Source organism: Filicampus tigris, chromosome 13 (assembly GCF_054856515.1).
Source record: "Filicampus tigris isolate MCC_2025a chromosome 13, RoL_Ftig_1.0, whole genome shotgun sequence".
NCBI lineage: Eukaryota > Metazoa > Chordata > Actinopteri > Syngnathiformes > Syngnathidae > Filicampus > Filicampus tigris.
Window position 1 is genome coordinate 13,600,974 of NC_141229.1, and position 23,062 is coordinate 13,624,035.

General features: G+C 39.3%; 2 protein-coding genes across 3 annotated transcripts in view; both read right to left on the reverse strand.

The window, feature by feature from the left end:
• Window positions 1-2,079: 2,079 nt before the first annotated feature.
• Window positions 2,080-11,070, reverse strand: chrm5a (cholinergic receptor, muscarinic 5a). The gene is made up of 2 exons (XM_086049440.1): window positions 10,772-11,070; window positions 2,080-4,108 (listed from the first exon to the last, which is right to left on the reverse strand). The coding sequence occupies exon 2, from the start codon at window positions 4,051-4,053 to the stop codon at window positions 2,494-2,496; it is 1,560 nt and encodes a 519-aa protein (XP_085905566.1). The 5' UTR covers window positions 4,054-4,108; window positions 10,772-11,070; the 3' UTR covers window positions 2,080-2,493.
• An 8,401-nt stretch (window positions 11,071-19,471) lies between these two features.
• Window positions 19,472-23,062, reverse strand: part of stac (SH3 and cysteine rich domain) — a 36,388-nt gene continuing 32,797 nt past the window's right edge. For both annotated transcript variants that reach the window (XM_086050491.1, XM_086050490.1), the window contains one exon: window positions 19,472-22,368. In XM_086050491.1, coding sequence (XP_085906617.1) covers window positions 22,270-22,368 — 99 coding nt within the window. In that variant the 3' untranslated portion in view covers window positions 19,472-22,269. The remainder of the gene's footprint in view (window positions 22,369-23,062) is intronic.

Below are 23,062 nucleotides of genomic sequence, written 5' to 3' on the forward strand. Positions count from 1 at the left end.
CAGCAAAAACTGTCTCTTTGGTCCCCCCATTTTGTGTGTCAGTGCAGCAGTTCAGACAGATCAGAGACAGGAAAAAGCTGCCTCTGATGAGTAGTGTGAAAAGGGCTTCTCTCTTGAAATATCACTGAGGCCTTGTAATGACTTTTTACATTGATATAGTTTCACTATTTTTTTTCTATAAGGTTATTTTATCATGTGACTTTCATTAAATTGTATGGTAGCGGGAACATTGAATCTAATGCTGTATATAAAAAGAAAAAAAAACGTCTATTTTAATAGCAAACAATAACAGCTGTAATGTAACATTCAGATTGTACTGTTTTCTGTAATGTTTTCAATGGTATTTAGCAACCCTCAGATGGAAAATGCAAATGTTAACATCAAAATCATGATTAGCAAATGGCACATGTGATAAGGTGTTAACGGGTTAAACTGAATTTGCAGTCCTTCGCATTTGGACCATGACCAGCCTATTCATGTAGAAAAATGCATTCCTGTAATCTTAATTGTAGAGAATTTCAAATGGTTAATATGAGGAATCGGGACTGACTGCAATTTATTCCAAAATATGCACCTTGACAACAAACTTGGCCCAGTGTGAAACATGTCATTTGTAACATTTTTTCTCCATACGGGAGGGAATCAGCATTTTAACAGGTTTTAAAGCTAAATACAACTGTACATTTTTTTAAAAATGCTTCTTGATTTAGGCATTTGATGTAATGTCGTGCACACCATAGAACAGTGGTCCCAACTTTTTTGTGCCACAGACCCATGTCACGTAAGGTTTGTTTTTTTTAACGAATAGAAACTGATACAATCTAATCATTAAAATTACACCTTCCCATAACCTAAATTTAGTTTGTTTTTGTAATTTGATTAGTGGTCTGTAATTTAATTAGTGGTTGCCCTGTGCTTGTTTGTCTTCAATGAGCTTCCCCCATGTGGTAATGGAAGAAAATGATAACTGAAGTGTGTTGCGTTGACTGTTATGAAAATGATATATTTGGGGATTATTGATAGTCTCTTGTAATGATTTTTTGGTGGGCTTCACAGGATTTTCAGATTGGGGTAGTGTTGGTCAGAAAGCAGGCAAAAAAATGTCTTTCAGTCCAAGATGATGACCATGAACGCCTTGTTTGTCTTTCATGGAGGACAACAAAAACTAATTTGCGCAAGATAAAATGATATTTAAAAAAACATGTTTAAAAACTTTCACTTTTGTGTGCAACTAGCATGCTGTCAAGAACGATATTTTCATTTCATTATCTGGCTACTTATACTTTATTGTCATTATGTTTCAGCTCAACCAGAGTTTGACACTTTTGGTAATTTAGTTCTTTGGCCACAATGGAGAGGAAGTTGAATGTTAGCGAATAATCATTTGGTCATAAAAGTTGATTTACTCCAAAACAATTTGTCTCCCCAACTTCTGAAGTCATGGCGACGCTCACGTCCGGGACAGTCTAAAACACTCAATGTAAAAGAGCTTAACCTTTCTTCATGTCCCAAAACCATGATTAATCATTACCAAAATTCATGTGCATCCATTCCAACGTCAAACTATGAAAATATTAAAATAATCGCCTCAATATTCGGGATGTTATTGACTTTAAGTGTTTTCCTCTCCAAAGAAAAAGTTGGACATTGCTTGAACATCATAAAACTGCGATCATCCGTCACCAAATTGTATATGGGCCTCTTCCCAAGCCCATTTCGCTGCAAATATTAGAACAATCACCCAATTTATTTCTTTTTTTTTTTTTAACTTAAAGAAGTCAAACCAAACCTTTTTTTCCAGAATATGTTCTATGCTATTTGAAATATGTCATTCTGATTAATAGTGTGTTTATGGAATATAAGTTAAGCAGCAAAATGAACCCACTTTTAGCCATCTCAGGTGGCGGCCATTTTGTCACTTCTGTTGACTGAAGATGACGTCAAAGTTGCTCAGGGCTCAGATAACGAGCAATTACGGCTCACCTGTTTTCTGCATCTGAGCATTGATTGGTCATTATCTGAGCCCTGAGCAACTTCGATGTCATCTTCAGTTGACAGAAGTGACAAAATGGCCTGGCTAAAGAGCTAGCTAAAAACGGGTGAATTTCCCATATTCCACAAATGCAATATTAACCAGAATGTCGTGTTTAGACTAGTGGGCCTGCATAGAACATATTCTGGGAAAAAAAAGATGTTTGGCTTGAATTCCTATTTAAGCTTTTTCTCTCCATAGACGCTCACTATTAATGAGCAAAATGCTTAAAAACCATATGATCCAAAGTATTGGTTCAATCGTTCCAATATTTCCAGAGGTCAAAGTGGGCATAAGTAAAGCTGTCAACATTCATTTTGGTGACAATTGATTGCAGTTTTCTGACATTAAGCTTTATTACACTCACGTTAAGCGTTTTAGAATATCCCGCCGCAGCCTGGTAGTTGGGGCCCGCTGCCATAAGATACATTTAAATAGCTTTTTATACCACCTAAAATAGTTCAAGTAAGTTTGGAGGCAACCATTTGATTTTGTCCATACCAGTAGAATTTCTCCTCAATCCGCTTCTTCTTCCATTGGCAAAGTAGAAGCATGCGGAAGGTTTTTTGGAAAGTCTTGTTGCAGAGGGCGTAGCACATGGGGTTGACGGTGCTGTTGACGTAGCACAGCCAGTAGCCTAGGTGCCACAAAGAGACGGGGATGCAGTCCGAGCAGAAGGTAGAGATGAGCACCATGATGTTATACGGCGTCCATGTTAGGATGAAGGCCAGGAGTATGGCGCTGAGGGTCTGCGCTGCCTTCCTCTCTTTGATCAGCACCATCCTCTTCCTCTTTGTCATGTGGTTCTTCAGCGTGGCATCCTTGGAAGCCGAAGAGGCGGGCGGAGGGCTAACTGACTCGGCCGAGGAGAACGCGGTTTTGGTGTCGCCGTTTTTGCTCTGGTGCGGAGCTAGGGTGTCTTTGACCACGGGCTTGAACTTGTACGACACGCACTTGCTACTCCTCTGAGAGTTGCTTTTGGGCGGGGTTTGGAAGAAGCTGTCCTCGTCGTAGCCGCTGAGCTGTTCGCTCTCGCTCCCCGCCATGCTCTTGCCGCCCTCACAAACCTGGTTCCCAAAGGGGGGCTGCAAGGCTCCGGGAGACACAGACCTGTCTTCGTCTTCTGAGGACGCGTAGCTGTTGTAGGTGGTCAGCTGACCTGCTTTGGACCACTCCTCGTTGGTGGAGGCGGAGGACTTGGCAACGTGGCTCCTGCTTGAGGACGACCACGAGGCTTGAGTGCAGTCCTGTGACGCCGACTTTAGTTTACAGCTAAAACACGATCGGATAATCCGAGGCTGGGTGAGGTCCGGTTGTGTGGCCTGGTTCACTCCCTGAAGCTCGGCTAAATCCTTGGTCCTTTTTTCTGTCTCTTTATAGATCCGACAGTAGAGGATCGTCATGACTGACACGGGGATATAAAAGGCTGCGATAGCTGTTCCAAATGTTATAATGGGCTCTGAGAAAAACTGAATCTGGCATTGTCTCTCAGGGACCGTTCTTTTCCCCACAAAGTATTGCCAGCATAGGATAGGCGGTGCCCACAAAACAAGAGACACCAGCCAGGCCAAACCTATCATGATGCCAGCCCGCTTGGGAGTCCGTTTGGCTCTGTAAGTGAGAGGCCTGGTGATTGAGAAGTATCTGTCAAAACTGATCACCAGCAGGTTCATGACTGAGGCGTTACTGGCCACATAGTCCACGGCTAACCACAGGTCACAGGACAGGTTCCCCAAGGCCCAGTAACCCATCAGGATGTAGGAGGTGTACAGGTTCATGGAGAAGACGCCGATGATGAGGTCTGCTGCCGCCAGACTCAGCAGGTAGTAATTGTTTACTGTCTTTAGTTGGCTGTTGACTTTAAAGGAGAGCATCACTAGGATGTTCCCCACTATGGTGATGAGGCTGACAATGGCCGACACGGTTGCTATGGTGACCACCTCCCAGAGACTGTGCGTGACCAGTTGGGTACCTATTGTACTGCTGTTTCCTGTGGCATTTTGTGCACGCTCCTCTTCCATAGCTGTGGGCTTAGTTAAATCCCGCCATAAATAAACACTTTGAATTTGACATTTCCTGTAAAGGAAAAAAAAAAAAACATTGATTATATTTCGGTAAATGCCTTGCATAGCCACTAGATGACATCATTTTAAACTGTCGAGCATCAAGAATGCCCTTATGACACACATTCAGCTATTTACAATTTTTTATTGGGAACCAATCCTTCGTTATTCACTAAAAATCTTGCCAATTTGCTCTTTTTGTGCTCAAGCCAAAATCATGCCATATGTCCACCACAGATAGCGGTGGGTTCACTGTATTCAATTGAACTTCTAAATCAGTCATGAAAATTGTAATTTCACTCAAATTTGCTGGAAAAATACACTTTCTCGTTTGAACTGCCGACCTTGGCAAATCTAGTGAGACGTCAGCTCAGTTAACACCTAAGGCAGAATTATCAAACTCAAAAAGGCCAGATGCAGATAAATAATTTTATGTGGCCCACTTAAGCAAATCACAACTTTCTTGAGAAAAAGTGCACCAAATTTGCAAATTGTCTTTATTTATAATGGGGAAAATAGTGCATACACTTTTTTTGTTACCAAAGTCCTTTAATAACAAATTGTTAAACAAACTCTTTTCATTGACTTCTGATTTCAAAAATACCGGTAGTTGTCATATAAAATACAGTATGTCATAATAATACATTTATATGGTTCCACAGTGATAAGAGCCCTATTTGGGAAACCGTAACTACAATACTGCCTGCAAAAAAATAGTTCCCCCTATTTTTCAGTGACCTACTCCAAAATGGTTTCTTTCTATTAAGTGTAACAGTTTTTGCAAAAACAACAACTATAAAACCAAAAACGGAACATACTTTATTTCCTTATAGGAAATCATTACAATGTCTTAATCTATTCCCAACAGTCGAATCTCTTTACTTTGTTGTGCTTTTTATGGCTGCACTGCTTCCTGTATACTTGTATATCTGTATATTAGATGTTTTTGTGCAATCAGATTTCAGCTTCGATGTCAATCAAATCTTCCAGGGTGTTCCGAATCAGTAGTATTGGCCTATCAGCATTTGCTGGTTTTGATACATTTCATTTAAAACCTAGTCTGAACTGCTCCATCTGATGTATGTGGCACAGTGTCATGCTGTTGTAATGCATTTTTTGGGATAGTATTACACAGTCCACTATTGCTTTAAACACGTCTTTTGTCCCAAACGTCTTTGGAAAAATGATAAACACAACCACTGTAGAAACTAGAGTGCAAGCAACTCCCCAAAACATTCATCATTGCGAAGCCATGTAACCTCTTCCACCAGCAGATGGCCCCCCGGAGCTTTCATATGTGCAATCTCACAATGGCTCCACTGACACAGACATTTATCATGGGTGAGGGGGCCACACGTGTAGCACTTGAAATTAATGTGTTGTGCTCCTCATGACCTACAAAAAGGCACAATTTCCTTATGTGCTGATTAAATTTGCATACGTGAATCTACAGAGACTGTCTCTATCCCCTCACGGCCATAAGATTATTATTTTTTTAATTTTTACCTTGGTGTTCCGAAGGGTAACCTTTAACTTGCAACCCTAAGGATCTCTCGCATCTGCTTCAATTGAACCCCAAAAAATTAATTTGATATTTTCAGTGATGCACATTATTTTGCTTTTAATACAATAACAGCTCAGCATTTCTTACCTTCAAGCTTTTCAAAAGCGTATTTTGCATAGCAAAATTAAACATCAAAATGAAAGCAACATCATTATAGAAAAATCATTATTTATTAGTACAAAAGCCGAACGCTATTTGGGCCATGTGTCCCGATGTTTTAGCAAAAATATCCTACTCGACAAATGACTTCCTCATGCATCAGTATTGACTTGACAGCTCCAGCAGCATACTGGGGCTCACACAAATAACATTCCCATCTCCAGTGGGGGTCCTCCACCAGGAATTGGATTGGACCTCACCTTGCTGTACAACTTTTCACATCACATCACTCCAATCTCTCATCATTGGACTGAACCATTACAGTAACTCTTTGCTTTGTCCTCAAATGAGTGTTGAGGTGTTTTTACTTTGCTATGGCAAGGTTCGACGGGAGTGAATTTATATTCGGGACAAGTCAACATTCTTGAATAAATTGGAGACATGAAGGAAACGTTATTATCCGAGATATGTGAGCCATATGCTTGGACAGTTTCACTATTTTCAAATCAATCCAAAAGTTGTCATAAATTCTACTGTCCCAAACAGGATTACTCTTACTTTTGATCAACACTAATGTAAGTCCCCTATTAGCCTGATGAAATAACACATACAAATACTGTGTGTACTCATAATAAGCACACTCAAACGCAAAATCATTTCAGTGCATGCCTTTTTCATTTACCTAATAGCATGCACATTGCGCATAATCCCACACACCAGTGCTACAGGAAAGATATACGATGTATATTAAAAATCCAATGGCATGTGAGGGAATATAATTAGCTTCAGTAATAAGGACTTTTGCAAGAATTGATTGTTTTTGTGTGGGTTTCAAGCAACTGATGTAATTTGCTAAATGGAATCTCATTAATTCTGTGAAATGCAAGGATTGGATCTGAAGTGAGATTGCGTGAAAGTGAGGAGCGTGTGGGCGTGACACGATCGGGCGCACGCTGCTTGTGCCAGTTCAGATGAGTGCCATGTCACCATTCACGCCGCCGTCTGTAATTATAGTGTCATTTGCCTCTTAGTGCCAACTATCCACTCACACAATTCAGCTTAATTCGTTTGATTTGAGCGAAAGGGGCGTTAGTTCCTGCTGCAGAAAAGCAGCTGCCGATGCGTACATGACTCAGTTTGTCGTCATTCCGCATGATTGTGTTGCCTTCCCTCGACTTGTGAATGAATGATTTACAGCACAGCCATGTGTGATGATGATGATGATGATGATGCATTTCCTTCCTGCATATTCCAATTTTCAAAAACTCATTCTCTGCATGGTCATTGGAGAGATGATCACAGGCTGCCATGACTCGAGTCGTGTCTGCAGGCAATATATAGAGCAGAGGACTGTGAGGGACATATCACGCAAGAAGGATTTTCCTCTTGTCAGGGAAATAGGCTTCAGGTTAAACTCAGGAACGACTAGGCTGTCATTTTCTGAATACTTTTGAGGCCACCCTATAGATTGCACCCCCATTTATTCACAGTTCACTGCTCGCAAATTCACTTATTTGCAGATTTTGTTTAGGAACCCATTATCCTGAAAATGCCATTGGATGCCACAAGATGGCACCGGTAATTAATTTTTAAAGGGGAATTCAAGTAAAAAAAAAAATGTCCTTTCAACAATACGAATAACAATTAAGCAGATGAATCCACCCATTTTTAGCCATTTCAACCGTCCAAAATTATGTTAACGTGTCTTCGGGCTCACGTTGTGAACGTCATGACTCAACGGTTCTCGACATATGATCAAGCAATAGTACATCTACAAAAAGTACATAATAGGGGATTGCATCTCACCAAAAAAAGATGATTCGATACATATCTCGATATATTTAAAGTGGAAGAATTAGGTTAAATTTGATGCATTAATGCCTTTTAAAGCAAAAACAATTTTTTCGACGATAAAAATCATTTTTTGTTACAACCCTAGTAACTAGGCATGCGAAATATCCCACAGAAGTTTTTGTGTCACTCAAGTGTAGGGCTGCATCTACTGAATATTTTAGTATTTGAGTATCTTTCTTGAGTACCGAATAATCAAGGATTCTGATAAAATTAGAAATTTTGAATGTAGAAGACAAAATAAACCATTTCCCCTTGAAAATAAAGGACCGTTTTTCTTTTTTCCACAGCAAACTGTTTATTCTCGTCGAGAAACATTACTAGATGAGATTTCGGGCTAAGGGGCACAGTGACGTGTTAGAATCACAGCAGCGCTTGACATGTCTACTAATTTTTAAATCCCTAGATACTTTACACCCACCCTGTATTCGAGAGCGTTACCCTCTACTGTCGTTTTCTGATCTTCACATAACTGGAAGAACTATGCATCTTCAGATTATGAATCTGCGCCAAATCATTGGTCTTGCCCACGCAACAAAAAGAACGCGATTCATCCTCATGACATCCTGGCGGTATCAACTTAAATATTGCATTAGGCCCATATGCATAAGTAATGCTTAAGTTTCCTTCAAAGTCAAGCTGAAGTGATAGAATTCTGCATTTCCTGTGGTCATCTCATTGCTCCTCTACGGCAAATGCAGGATGCCAGGCTTAATAACCTTCTCTACACTCGGGCCGGCGCAGCACAAAAATTGGGAGCGCTGATCGCATATGTTTGGCATTTGTGCAAGGAAGGTCGGAAGATGAGATAGCGAGAAGAAAAGATTAAAAAGAGGCGAGTCGAATGCGCGTGCGCGCGTGCGCGCGCGTGGATGACACACAAAGAAGCCCAGAGGTATCTGGCACAATGGTTATTGCATCTTGCAGCCAGCCCACTGACCCATAGTGAACACTTGTGCCCACAGTATGTGACAATGTAGAACAGCACCTGAGAAATGCATTATGTGCGCTGAAGGGGAAATAATCTCAATCATGAATGTTTCTACGTAGGAGCACACTACCATGCAATATGAAATACATGGACTCTATATCCTCCAGTAATGGTTGGTGGCATTTAATGACTCTAATGTAGAAAGTACAAGGCAAAGAGGCATGTATTTGTATGTTTCAGTTGAACATTTACTTTATCCACACCGTGGAAACTAAACTGTTGTTTTGTGTTTTGATTTGTTGTCCTCCAAGGGAATAAATGATTAAATGAAAATACTGATAATATAGTATAGTATAGTAAAGTATAGAGGTCTCAGATCCTCGCAGAGGAAAAATAATTATATCTAATATAACCCTTAAAAGGCTATATGTTAGCATTAGCATTAAGATAGCAGAACAAAGGTGATGTGGTTGTTTTAAATACACACCATGTAATTCTCTTTCGTTTGTTAAGTTTAGTTTGACAGTAAATTTCAATTGGAAGTGGTGTTATACCGCTTTGAGGCTATTTTGGGGGGAAGAATTGTACACTAGTTGCCAAAGTGCTGCTTATTTTGAAGTGAGTCGAGTTGAGTTCAGTGCCTAGCGCTCGTATCTCAAGTTGATGAATGACGACTCGTATTTTGAAAAATTCTTACTCGAATCACTCATACCTCAAGGCACTACTGTACAGTACATATTTAATTTTTTTTATTTTTTTTTTTATTTATCTTTGGCCAAAAAGCAAAGCGTGCAGAGTCTCTGTTGTCGAACTGTACAAGTACAGTCAATGAATTGGCAATTGTGTCATGTTGTTTGTGGTTCAATACAATAATACAGTATATGTAGCGCCTCAAAATGTAGTTTCCCAATAAGAAAATCATCCATCACAGTTTTTCAGTTGCTATGAGTTGGTAGCAGGGTTATAATAGTTACTCTTTAGTCCATTTTGACTTAAGTTTTTTTTTTTATACAGTTAGTTTTAATTAGTTTTTACAGCAAGTGTGTTAGTTTGTATTTGTTTATTTATTTATGTTTTTCATCCTTTGTTTTAGTTTAGTTTTTGTTAGTTTTAGTATTGGTTTTTGTTTTTATGTACATTAGATATTTGTCAAGTGCAACATGATAAAAGAGAGGTCACTAAGTTCCGATATTGTGTAGTAAAGTAGTAAAGTGAACTACAATTCTAAAATGTGTAGTTTTCTTTTCTTTTGTTTTTTTGTTTCAAATTTATTTTTAGTTACTTCGTTAGTATTCTTAAACTAAACTATACTATACTATACTTAGTTGGTAGATGTGCGATGGTCAGTCGCTGATTGTAATTTGTTTGTGTATAGTTCAGCCGCGTCGCTCGGTGTGCTATCGTTAATCTCTACATCCAAAACAATGCAGCTCTGCTTAACTTTCAGTTTTGATACATAGCATCGCCAAGTAGTCTGGTTGTCACGTAATAAAAAAAAAAAAGAGAATGGTAGATCTTTGTCCAAGTAGCTAACAAATCATGGACTGCCAACAGTATGAAGTACATGTAGACATGGCATTAGCAACCGCTCGAAGGATGAATTAAATGTGTAATATTTAGTTTGTTCGATGGAAGGTTTTGTTAATGTACCATCGTAGAAATGACACTGTCCTCTGACTCACTTTCTAAATATGAATCTGTCAGTGTGTGTCTGCTGGCCGTATTTGTGCCTCGGGCTCTTCTGTTCCTGCCTCACAACATACATATATGAATAACCTCATTATTTTCATGAGTTGTTTTTTTTTTTAAAAGCAGACGTCAAGTGCATACACTGTAGGTATTGTCCACTTTGTATTTTTTTCTGCCCTTTCAGGTAAGCTTTTACTTCAGTCAGTCCAATACATTAGATTAAATGTGGCGCAAACAGCACCTGCAGGTATAATCATCTTTTAGATGGTCAAAAATGTGATACATACAGCAGGTGTTCCAAAAGAGAAAGTCCACACACACACACACACACACACACCTTTCCGTCAGCATTCAATGAGGTAAAAGTGCACATTAATAATACATTATGCCGAGACCTCTCAGACATGCACTTGTACTGCTATTTCCTGTCAAATCCAGGTCAAAGCCTTTGAGCAGTCATGAAGAAGTGCATTATTAATAACTTCCGAGTTGCCCAAGACGATGACACACAAAGAAGATATTCACCCAAAAAATATACTCACAGAGGCAGAAGGCAGAGTATGAGAGTTGCGAGTTAATCCCTTTGTTTTGCCCACAAACTCTTCCGGGGGTCAAGTGTGTCTCCGAGGTTCATAACACAGTCGGAGAGGTTGAGGAATCCCGCTGACTTGGAAGCAAAATGCGAGCAAACGGGAGGAGGATGAAGGGGGAGGAGGCGAGGACCACGGCTGCTCCGCACCATCAGCTTCCTGCCAACCACAAGATGTCAAAGTATTCTGAAGTTGTATTCAGCGTGGTACTCAGAGGAGAACTTTTGCCCGCAGTGCCTGGATGAAGTTGAAACACAACCCGCTGCTGCTTTTTCCACATCTTCCTCCTCCTCCTCCTCCTCCTCCTCCTCCTCTTCTTATTCTACTGCTACCAGAGCTGCTGCAGATGATGATGATGATGATGATGATGATGATGATGATGATGATGATGTCGTTGCATGTGGCTGAGGGACACAAAAGGGAGCGACTGGTTCATCATGTTTCGGGACAGTGAGCATGCAGCCCCTGAATCACATAGCGTGAGAGTGAAAGGAGGTGGAGGATGGATGGAGGGGGGCGGGGTCGATTGTGGTCAGATCAAACAGCGGTCCCTACCGATCCATTTCACATCAAGCAATGTTTTGACTGACCAGCATTGAGGGAAACAAAAACTCACTATCACACACTCAAATATGCTGGTTTGTTTTCCGAACCCACTGTAGCTGTGGATTTTGAGTGAATTGGGTTTATTTTTACCCAAGATTGAGTTAATTACGTTGATGTTGGGTTAAACATTGGATTTAGGCTGCAAAGATGAAGCTGGTCGCCATTTTGAACAGTTTTGTACTGAAGTTGAAGTAAATTTAATCATTTCAAACTCACGCGTATGTACACGTGTGAGTGCGCGTGTACATGCACACTCCCTGTAACAACCCAGGCTAAACTCACCTCCTCCGCAAACTCCAAAGCTTGTCTCTCAGTTGAGATGTATCAATTCACCAGACTTTCTTAGACCAATTACTGTGCTACTTTTCTTATTTTGATGAGAATTTGGCGTCATCTTGTGGCATCATTGGGCGTTTCAAAAAGTGCACAAGAAATACGAATAGGTGAGTATTTCAACAAACAGCTCGAGATAGGTTCCACATGAAAAAATGTGGAGCGGTTAATTTATGAATAGTGAACCGCGAGTATGCAGGGCATTACTGTACTGTAATTGTTTGTGTGGTGTTACTTTACGAAAATTGTTCACTTGACTATCTTGAAAAACAGTACATGGGTCGTACTTTGGTGTACACTGTATACATACAGTTTCATAGATGGATTATTGAGAGTAGATGGAGATCTGATGCACACCTCTTGTAGCTCGTGGGAATAATCAACAACAGCATCCATGCTTGTTTCAGCAGAGATGGGAAAAATACACACTCTACTGAAATTGAATTACTTATACTTGGTTTAAAAAAAAGTCCATGGTATAAGGATAAGTACTGATTCAACACCGGTACTTAAGTAAAAGTAAACGTTACAGACTGTGAAATGTACGAGTGTGCAAAGGTAACAAGTACAAGATGTATTTTAGCTGTGAACTATGTACAATACCTGCTTTCATAACTTCAAACTTCACACGACCATGTTTCTTTCAGTGCTAGGGGAAAAAAATAGAGGAGGCGTCAGAGGAGAGCTGGTTATCTCCTGCGTGGTGTTTGAACATGATGGAGGCCAAGGCGGTGTGGTGACGTGTGGACCGTAAAACACCAGTATTGCTTTTGTCCTCACATGGGGGAGCACTGACATGGCCGCGGCAGATAAGAACTGACAGATGTTCCGTGTGTGCGCGTGTGGGTGTGTGTGCGTCTGTGCGTGTGTGTGTGTGTGTGTGCGTGTGTGTGTGTGGGGGTGTGTGTGCGTGTGTGTGTGTGTGTGTGAGCTAACCAGGGAATTAATTATTTCAGCTGCACTGGGCGGCGGTGAAGTCCTTGTATGTTTTAATCTGGTAGATGGGCGCTGAACTGTCTGATATAAGACAGCTCCTCTTAACCACCAATGTAAAGTTATATTGTTTAACTGGGAGGATATTGCCTAATCGAGTGTGTGACGTCGGATATTATGCAATTCCATTGTAATGGTCCAAAAATGACCATTTATATACAACAAACAATATATCAGCAATGATGTATTACTATAAGTGTTCTTCTGTTAAATAGCAGAAGGTCCAATGAACCTGCATATTCATCTGTTGCCATTCATACAACAGAATAATAGCATTGTTTGACCAAACTGAGACAAAATCAGGATTTCTGTATCCATATTTCTGTGACATTTTTCTCTGATGGTGTGCTTTAAGGTTTTTCTAATGTAAAATATGTGCCTGGGCTCAATCATAGTTGGAAAAAAACTGCCTATTCTAATGGACGTGTTAATATGTCACATTCACAAGGTCACGGGATTACCAGATTTGCCATAATAAAACAGTGGTTTTATATTGCGTAATAATAATCTGATTCCGTTTGATAGTCAATCTACCCTTAGGCTATTTTGATTATCCATCCATCCATTTTCTACAGTGCTTATCCTCAATAGCGTCGTGGGTGAGCTGGAGCCTCTCCCAGGTACCTTTGGGAGAGAGGTAGGACACACACTGGACTTGTTTTATTATGACTGTATTCACAAAATTATATATTAGACATTCTAAAAACAATTGGGTCAAAAATCACCCAATATGGGTCAAAAATGAAGCGAACCAGCTTTTGGGGTTTTTCATTTAACCCCAAAAGTTTGGTCAAAGTGGTTGTTTTGTCCAACCCAAAAGATTGGGTAGTTTTGTGGGATATTCTTTGTGACCAAACATTTTCAGTTAATGTATAACCCCAAAAATTGGATTTGGCGCAGATTGGGTTACTTTTACCCAAGGTTGGGTTAATTACTGTATTTTCACCTAGCAGATTGGGTTGAGGATTGGAGTTGGGCAAGCTGAAGAGCTGAATCTGGTCCAAGTTTAAGTAAATTTAGTGTAACATTTTTAGAGAACCCTTGTGAGGATAAGCGGTATCGATAATGGATGGATGGATTTTTAGAGATCATCAATAGTAGCTGGATGGCTGATTGGGTAACACTGCCAGCTGTAGAAGTTGCTGCTGCTCTTTCTTAGAAAATGTTGGTAATAACATGGTATATCTAAAACCAGTTGGGTTAAAAATAACACAATTTTTGGACGAATATGGACCGATCTACTAATTGGGTCAATTTGACCCACCGTCTTGCATTGTTTTGTACAAAACAGCCCACTTTTTTGGGTTGTTTTGTATAAAACTACCCATTTTTGTGGCTGTTTTCTGTAACAAAAACCCAGAAAGTTGTGTCAAATTGACCCAAGTAGCGGATCGGTCCATTTTTGACCCAAAATTGTGTTATTTTTAACCCAACTGTTTTTAGAGTGCAATTTCTTGATAGCGTTATCTCATAACTCCACCCTTTACTGGGTCAAAATCTTGACACAATGTGCTTAGTCAAATCTTCAACCTAATGCACTGGGTATAAATAACGCAGCATTGGCTCGGCCCCTTTTGGACCCAGTGCAGGGTAAGCTATATCACCCATTTTGGGTTACTCTTGACCCAGCAGTTTTAAGAATGTATTTAACATTCACAACATAAATTGACATTTACACATTCCTGTAGTCTTGTGTGTACACTCAAGCACACTGTTAATGTTATTCATTTCGTGACGTGTTTCTGTTGTATATGTACGCATGTAATCATGATTTTCTTGAATATACTTTAACTTTGACAACACTTCAAAAGAAGGAAATCCATTTCGGGGAGGTGTCATGACATTATATGCTATGGTTACCCAAAAATTTTTTTTTTTTAATTAAGAAGGTTAACAAACTCTGTGTTACTCTGTTACTGTTACTTTGCCTCACAAATGTTCTTACGCATGAATGAACACATTGAAGAAAGTCTTCCCATGACTGATGCGCGTCATGGAAATTCTGTCACATGTGTTCAGTGCAGCTCGCCCACCTAAATGGTTCCATCTCGACTCATTTTGAACCGCTGACCTGTAGAAAGTCTACAATATGGTTGTATTTTTCGAGTGACACATCAAACATACAAACACACACACATCAACGGTCACGGCCCTATTTATTATTTCTGCCTTATGGATTCAAGAACCAGAGTCTTCTGAAATAATGTCTAGCATTTGTGCCATTTTGCACTTAAACGTGCAATTGAAATTGCATGATAACCCACCGGAAGAAAAACTGGACATTTAATAACAAATATCCTTCTGTTCAATAATCGAAACACTGAGACTTAAGTTTAATTTGTTCCGTGAAAATGTTTGGAACTTGAATCAACTTTCCCCATTGAATTGAATGGATATGCCATTTATCCGTTCCAGCCGCCCCAAAAACACCTACATTTTTGTAAATATTTTGATCTAATAAGCATATAGAACTGTATATTACTGTACAAACATAATAAAACAGAATGCAGTAGGCCGTCTAAACATAGTATGAAGTACTACACTTGTACTTGGTCCCAAACTACTGGTCCACGACCCAGCTATTTGGGATATAAATAAATACATAAATTGTTGTTTTATACAAAATTACCAAATTTTGGGGTCATCTTGTTCAAAAACGTGTAATCAGATATCCCGTTGCGATAATACCCTGGCTGATGGAACAGATGCAAGCCACTGATATCAACAAAAGAAAGTGCCTTAGATTACACGGAGGGTCCATCCAAAGTCCAGTACAGTTCTGAGGCTGTGCACAAAGCGGAAAGAGGGGGCCGTGGACCAGTGAGCGTAATGGGCACCATCCAGGAGAAAACAGCAGGCCTTGAAGAATACATCAAGAAGATGGCTCCCTGGGACGACCTGCTTTGTGAAAGTCTCATGTAACAGAAGTCCAGTAAAGAGAAGGAGCCAGATGGACTGTCATGGAAAGACAAGCTCCTGCAGGGCATGTCGTATCGACAAAGTGAAGAAGTACCTGACATTGACAAAACATACCAGTGGCTGTAAAAAGTTGGCTCTCTCGAGGCTGTGGTCTACCACATCAGACAGGGCCCCAGGTGCAGGCCATGCAGAGAAGTCCCAGAGACGGTGCAGGATATCACAGCAGGGTGTAAGATGCTGGCAGGCAAAGCATGCATGGAGTGGCAGAAGCAGGTAGCAGAATTAGTGTAGTGGAACATCTGTACCAAATATGGACTAGAGGCCCCAGAATCAGGATGGCTGACACCTGACAAGGGGTTTGAGAACAACCAGGCCTAGATTCTGTGGCACTTCCAGATCCCGACTGACAAACTGGTGATAGCCAACCAGCCTGAGATAGTGGTGATTGATAAACATCAAAAGACAACAGTCGTGACAGATAGTATCAATCCAGAGTGACAGCAACATTTGGAAAATGTAACATGAAAACCTGGAGAAAAACCAAGGACTGAAGAAAGAACTAGATCAAATGTGTGGGGTAAAGTCAACAGTGGTGTCACTAGTGATTGGGGCATTGGGGGGTAGTAACCACAAAGCTGGAAGGACGGTTCCGCCAGACACCAGGAATAACATCTGACATCTTCGTGCAGAAGAGCGCAATCTAACATCCTTTGCAGAACCCTCAAGCTCTCAGGCCTGAGTTTGAATAAGCTACGCCAATAAATTGGCAAGGAAAGCTTTTTTTTTTTTTTTTTCAAGAAATACACTATATCATTAGCACCACTCTCCACCACCACCACCTTTCAACCCCCACCCCGTGAATATACCTCAGAGGACGAATTAAAGTTTTTGTCAAACTGCATTGAATGCTGCCTCTTCTTATGTGCCCGCCTTGACCACTTGGGTGCAGTATAAAACAGACAGACGGATATGCTGTTCATAATCCCACTTAGTTCTAGGTAGTCTGCAATATCCTGCCCCGAACTTGCTGGGATTCATAATAATGCTTCATTGAGACATCTCAACATCTCTCTCAGATCATCAGTTCGGCCCTCAATGCAGATTATTAAGATTAGAAATTGTTTTGTCTGTTAACATTTTGTTGCTGCACCGCTTGTGTTGAATCCGTTGCTTAAAGTGTGAAAGGGCCACAACATAGATGGTAACGAGTGTTAACATTAAAGCTAGTGGACTGAAAGGCGAGACGATTGTGTTGTTTTAAATACACAACGAGTAAATCTTTTTGTTTTGTGTTTAGTCTGACAATAACCTCACCTGGGAGTGGCAATGAACAGCAGGAAGCCTCTTTTTGGATTATGTGTTTACTATTTGTCGAACTGCACAGGGTTCTCATACTCTTGCATGTGTTCATTGGCACATTATGGCTGTTGTCAACAGTTAAATGTTGATCAGAGCAAGATGGCTGCAGTCATATATGGATGACATCTGCGCACAGTCCACGGGGACTTTCTGACCCTGATCTCCTGATCCAGTTGTGCACCCATATGGACCAACAGGGTGCAATTATTATGTAAAGTATAGTTTCTCTGTAGCCTACACCCATACATATTATAAAAGCGCTCATTGTGATAACCGCTGGTTTGTACACCACAATTTTTAGGTCTAATTATTCACATGGTTTCAACTGGTGAAAAAAATTAGCTTCAGAGCATATCAATGAGTGTTGTTTCTATCGTTCCAATTCCAATTGTTGTTGCACACAGAGACAAACAAACATCCGCACTCACCATCACACCTAGGGGCAATTTAGAGTGCCCAATCGACCTATCATGCATGTTTTTGGAATGTGGGAGGAAACTGGAGTACCTGGAGAAAACCCACGCAGGCACAGGGAGAACATGCAAACTCCACACAGGAAGTCCGGAGCCGGGATCAAACCCACAACCTCTGAACTGTGAGGCGGACGTGCTAACCAGTCGACCACCGTCTCGAAGCTTAAACAATTTAGATAAATTAGATAGATATATTTATTTTAATTATTGGCTGGCAACCAGTTCAGGTTGTACGCCGCCTGCTGCCCGATGACAACTGGGATAGGCTCCAGCACGCCCGCGACCCTTGTGAGGATAAGCGCTATGGATAATGGATGGATAATGGACGGATGGATGGATATTTATTTTATTCAAATGGTCCAATGTTCAAAATGTCACCTTTGCCCATGTTATTTTTAAATGTCACTTTATTCTAATCATAGTTATTAAGACTGCATACACTAAATGCAATTAGTGGGGTTTTTTTTCAAATAATTCATAATTTAAGGTTGTTTTTCTATATAAAGTAGATGTTTGTCTATTTTGTTTCAGTGGTAAGTAAATGAATTTAATAATTCAATTTAAAGTAAACATTTTTTTATGTCACATTTTTCTGTGCTGCATTCACCTGTAGTGTAAGTGTAAATGTATTTAAATATAATTAAAACAGTGTTTATTTTTTAATAAATTAAATTGATTAATTATATTAATTAAATTTGTAAAGAAATGTTTTTTAGATTAAGAGAAATTTCCATGTTGAATTAAAAGATTTTTTAAAATTATGTTTCTTTTCATTTCGATTTGAAAAATTCATATATATCATTTATCCAATAAATATATATAATTTATCCAATAAATATCATAATTCATGTAATCACTTATACTTTCATGTATGTAAAATATGATATATCTATATATTTGACGAATTAATTCAAGTGCATTTAATCAAAATCATTTATTTATCTGTAGCAGGAAGGACATCAAGCAGTACGGTATTCCAGGTTGATCGAACAAAACCAGGATGAGTCAACCAAATGTAAGTCTACAAAGCAGAACCACCTTGGCGGAGGAAATTAATCTGCCCAATTGCTAATTAGTGGCCACTGCTCCCGCTGTCCCCCTGTGTGGCATTTCCTTGTGCAAATATGCTGCACAGACTGACACCACTTCAACTGTGTACCAGTCTTATCTTCTGTCACATGTGGAAATGAGCTGCCTCCACACACTCGTACACACATTTGGTACTAGCTGAATTAGATCTTAGCCTCCATCACTACAAATGAAGAGAAGGCAGGAAAGCCAAATTGAAAGAGTCACTCAGGAGTGTCTTTAATCTCGATGATGCTGCACCACCTCAATGTGGAGATTGACTTGACAGGTTGAATGCCTTCCATCAAATGTCCCTGACGGATATACGGATGTGTTGCTGTTATTCTCATAAAATGCATTTTGCATTTTTTTTCAACATTCCCAAACTCACTTCATTTTATTTTTCTGTTTAGGTACATTTACAGGGTGAAAACTCACCCGTTTGCGCTTTCATGTAATGACACAAGAAAAGCGGAGGAGAAGCTCAGGGGTATTTTCTTTATCCTCTGAAAAGAATGACTAATATTACTGATCCTAATTGTGACTGTCTGTCTACATCTGTCTCTATGTCTGTATTATACTGCCCCCAGGTGGCCCAGGCGCACACACCAGAAGGAGTCACACGGTCACACTGAATTACTGTATAATATTTCATTCGTTACATTTTATTTAATTAGGCTTTTACTTTCTATTTTATATAAGGAACAAAACTATAGAGTGCTATTTTTATTATTACAGAAAACATTACACATTTTTGACAATATACTATAAATAGCATTTATTCATTTTATACAATTATTAAATTATACATTATACATTATCATTATAAATTTTTACCCCCAAAAAATGTGTACCTAAAATTGTGGCATTAAACCAGGATAAAATTAGTATTCCACACATGTAATGATTAAATAAAATCCTATTTTATTGTTTTAACAAAACAACCCTCTTATTAAAGCATATACTGTATTCAATTTAAAGCGAGGTCAAAACACAAAACATGGCAGTCATCACGAAACTTCCAGAGTAGTAAGAAGTTATTTTAATCTTTTACATACACTATGTACAACATACTGTTGGGGGACATTCAGCAGAGCTGATGGATAACAGGCTACAATGTACACACAGACACACACACACCCACACGTACGCACACACACACACACACACACACACAATTATGCGCACAAAATCTATTGTGATGCAATGATCATAAGAGTTCAGAAGGGCTGAGAAAGTACATGCTAAAACAGACTGAAACCACACCAGATTTTTATATTTGCCTAAATAGACTCCTCTGTCATTAAGGTTTATCACATCAAAGTAGCAAACCTGTGCAATAATGTCAAATTAAAAACAAATTGCCTTTTGTATCGCAAAAACTGTCATATGACCACAGTATTAGGTACACATGCAGAATCTAATGAGCCCCAACACAGCCCAAACATCAGTGATTCTCATACAGTGAAGCCCAGCGTATTTGTGGATCGGCATTCTCAGATTTTATCCTTGCAAAAAAAAAAAAAAAAAAAGCGGTATTTTTTGTTTTTGAGGAACCAAAATACTGTATTCGGAGCAGCCCTCAGTGTGCTGCAGTCCAACTTGCGCCACAACAAACAACCACAATGACAAATATATCACTGTAGGCCTCTATCATAACTGACCACTTTTTTCTTTGTAAAGACATAATATAACTCTTTTATTGAACCTCATTAGCCAGTGCAGGTGTACCTAATATTTTGACCAGAGAGTATACTTCTGACTTTGTGGCTGTGATGATCTATTTAAACTCACACTTTTGTATTCAGGCCTCAACTAACCCATGTACCCTCCCGTAGGAATTTTAGTAATGTATCAAGTCTTCGGGCTCGCATTGCAAAGTTTCAGTTTCCGGGGGCGGTATAATGTCAAAATGGCAGCCCGTTGAGATGGACGAAAACAGGTGGATTAATCTTCTTAATTTGCATTCCACCAACGCAATATCCATCAGAATACTGTGTTTAGACTAGTGCGGGCGAAAATTCTTCACTTAAGTTTCCCTTTGAATATTTTTTCATGATTTTAACCCTGTTCCAGATACATCCTCTGGACACCATATTATGGATAAAGAAATAAAAACTCCTATTAATAAAGTGGAAAATAATGTCTTTCTTTGAAATACAAAATTAACTCAAATAAGTAACCTGGAATTGAAATGGTAAAAACCTGAAAATGATTGATTATTAATCATTTTCATCATCATCATAATTATGGGATTCAAGCCCCCCCAAAAAGTCTGAGAATTTTATAGTTTTATAGCAGTTTGTTTGTGTGTACAGATTTTAGCCAAAGGTGTGCAAAGGGTACTAAATTTGAGGAGGGCACAAAGGTTAAAAAGTTCTGATTGATGGGCTGTCCTTGTTTGTCAACATTCATTATGACAGTGCATTGTTGAAATAATTTTCAAGTAGACAGATGGCTTGTGAGTCATCAACTGAAATGGGATTTTCATCAACCTTCATCGTCACATTTGCTGTCATTGCTCAAGACACTCCTGAAAAATACATAATTGTCCCAAAATGACATTGGGGCATTACAAGATGTTTCCCTTGCAGCTTAATGACACTGAAACTGCAGAAACTACCACAACTATTGGCTTGTACAGAACAGAGGACAGATTGAAGGAACAATAAGGCAAAGCTACAATGTAAAATAAAATTTTAAACAATAAAGAGTGTATATTTTTGAGAAAAACAAGTCATAATATTCCCAGAATTGTATGGGTTCCGTATATCTGTTTTTTATCCATTACATTGTGACTTTAAACTTGTAACATGACTTTAAAAAGAAAAAGAAACGTTTTAATCCTGAAAAGTATTACTTTTTTGTCACAGCATTATTTTTTTTTTCAAAAGAAAATTCAAATTCCCTCAAAAAAAATATCATTATTATTAAATAAGGGATAAGAAATTCTCTCAAGTTAGGATTTTTGCAAGAGCAAAAATAAGTACCGGTATACCACAAAGAGGTACATACTTTGGGTTTTGTTAAGGTTTTCCCGGTTCATTTTTCACTCACATCTTGTGGTATCATGACTTTTTATGGGGAAAATTTTGACTTTTTAATCTAAAAAAAAAAATAAAAGTATTTTTGTAAGATCGTGGACTCTTTTTCAAAACTTTTTTTTCCCAAATTCTCTCACTAAATTAAAACAAATCTAAGAACAATTCCATAAAAGATTTTTTTGCACAAAAAAGTATCCTAAAAATGTTGTATGATCTCATAATATGACTTTTTTCCTCAAAAATATGCCCAAATTTGCCTAACATTACAACTTTATTCTCGTAGAGTTGTTTTTCTATTTTCAGTGTGGCATATACTCTTTTGTATGAATATACTAAAACCTTGTTGCAAGAATTTATTTTTTTAATTCTTTTAAAGTGTATTCCACTAATTGAAACTGATGATGAAAAACAGCCATCTTGTCGCTTTGTTTGCTATAAAATCTTTATAAATAAAAGAAGAAATCCAGTGATAGCAGCTAAACAAGCAAGGCGGCACTTGTATTGTCATGTGCATCTGTCCTGCTTGCCGTCCACCTTTGTGATGAGGACATCAGCAGCCCCCACCTCATAAGCAGTCCGTCCTATGACCTCGTCGGACCTCTAGGGCCGGCGGACTCCTCCTACTCTTTCTCGTCATCTCGTCAAGTGCTCCTCCTCAGATGATGTCGAGAATGTCACAGGGCACGAAGCCTCGCTTCTTGCCGCTCGCCACCCTGATGAAGCCGTTGCTTTCATCCTCGCTGCTCACGCAAATCTGATGGGAGAGGACAGCCATCAATTATACCCCAAAAAATCTTTTTGGAGTTACTTGATGCGACCGTGGACATAGGTTGCACATGGTTAATGTGGTAAACTGATGTAATTTTTCAATCTTTTCCTCAAAAATAAACAAATAATGTGTGTTAGATAAACACATTTTAATCATATGCAAATAAAAATTACGGTTTTTTTTCTATAGTATACCGTAACAATAAGGAAGGAAACAAGGATGAATCGGAGGGAGGGAGGGAGGGAGGGAGGTAAGAAGGAGGGAAGGACAGAAAGCAAAAAAGGGAGGAACAAAGGATGAAGGAAGGTAGGTAGGAAGGAAAGGAAGGAATAGAGGAAAGAAGGACGAAGAGAGGGAGCAAGGATAAAAGAAGGGGAATGGAACAATGGAAGGATTGGTGAGGGTAGGAAAAAAGGAAGAAAAGGGTGAAGGGAAGAAGGAAGGATAAAGAAAGGGACAAGGAATGAAGTGAGGGAGGAAGGATGACAGAAGGAAACAAGACGGGAAGGATAGAAGGGAGAAACAAAGGAAGGAAACAACGTAGGAGGGATGGAAGCAGCAAAGGAAGGGAGGGAGGGATGAAGGATGGTGGAAGGGACATAGGAAGTAAAAAATGGGTGGATGGAACAAATAAAGGGAGGAAGGAAGGTAAGAAGCAAAAAGGAAAGGCAGCAACACT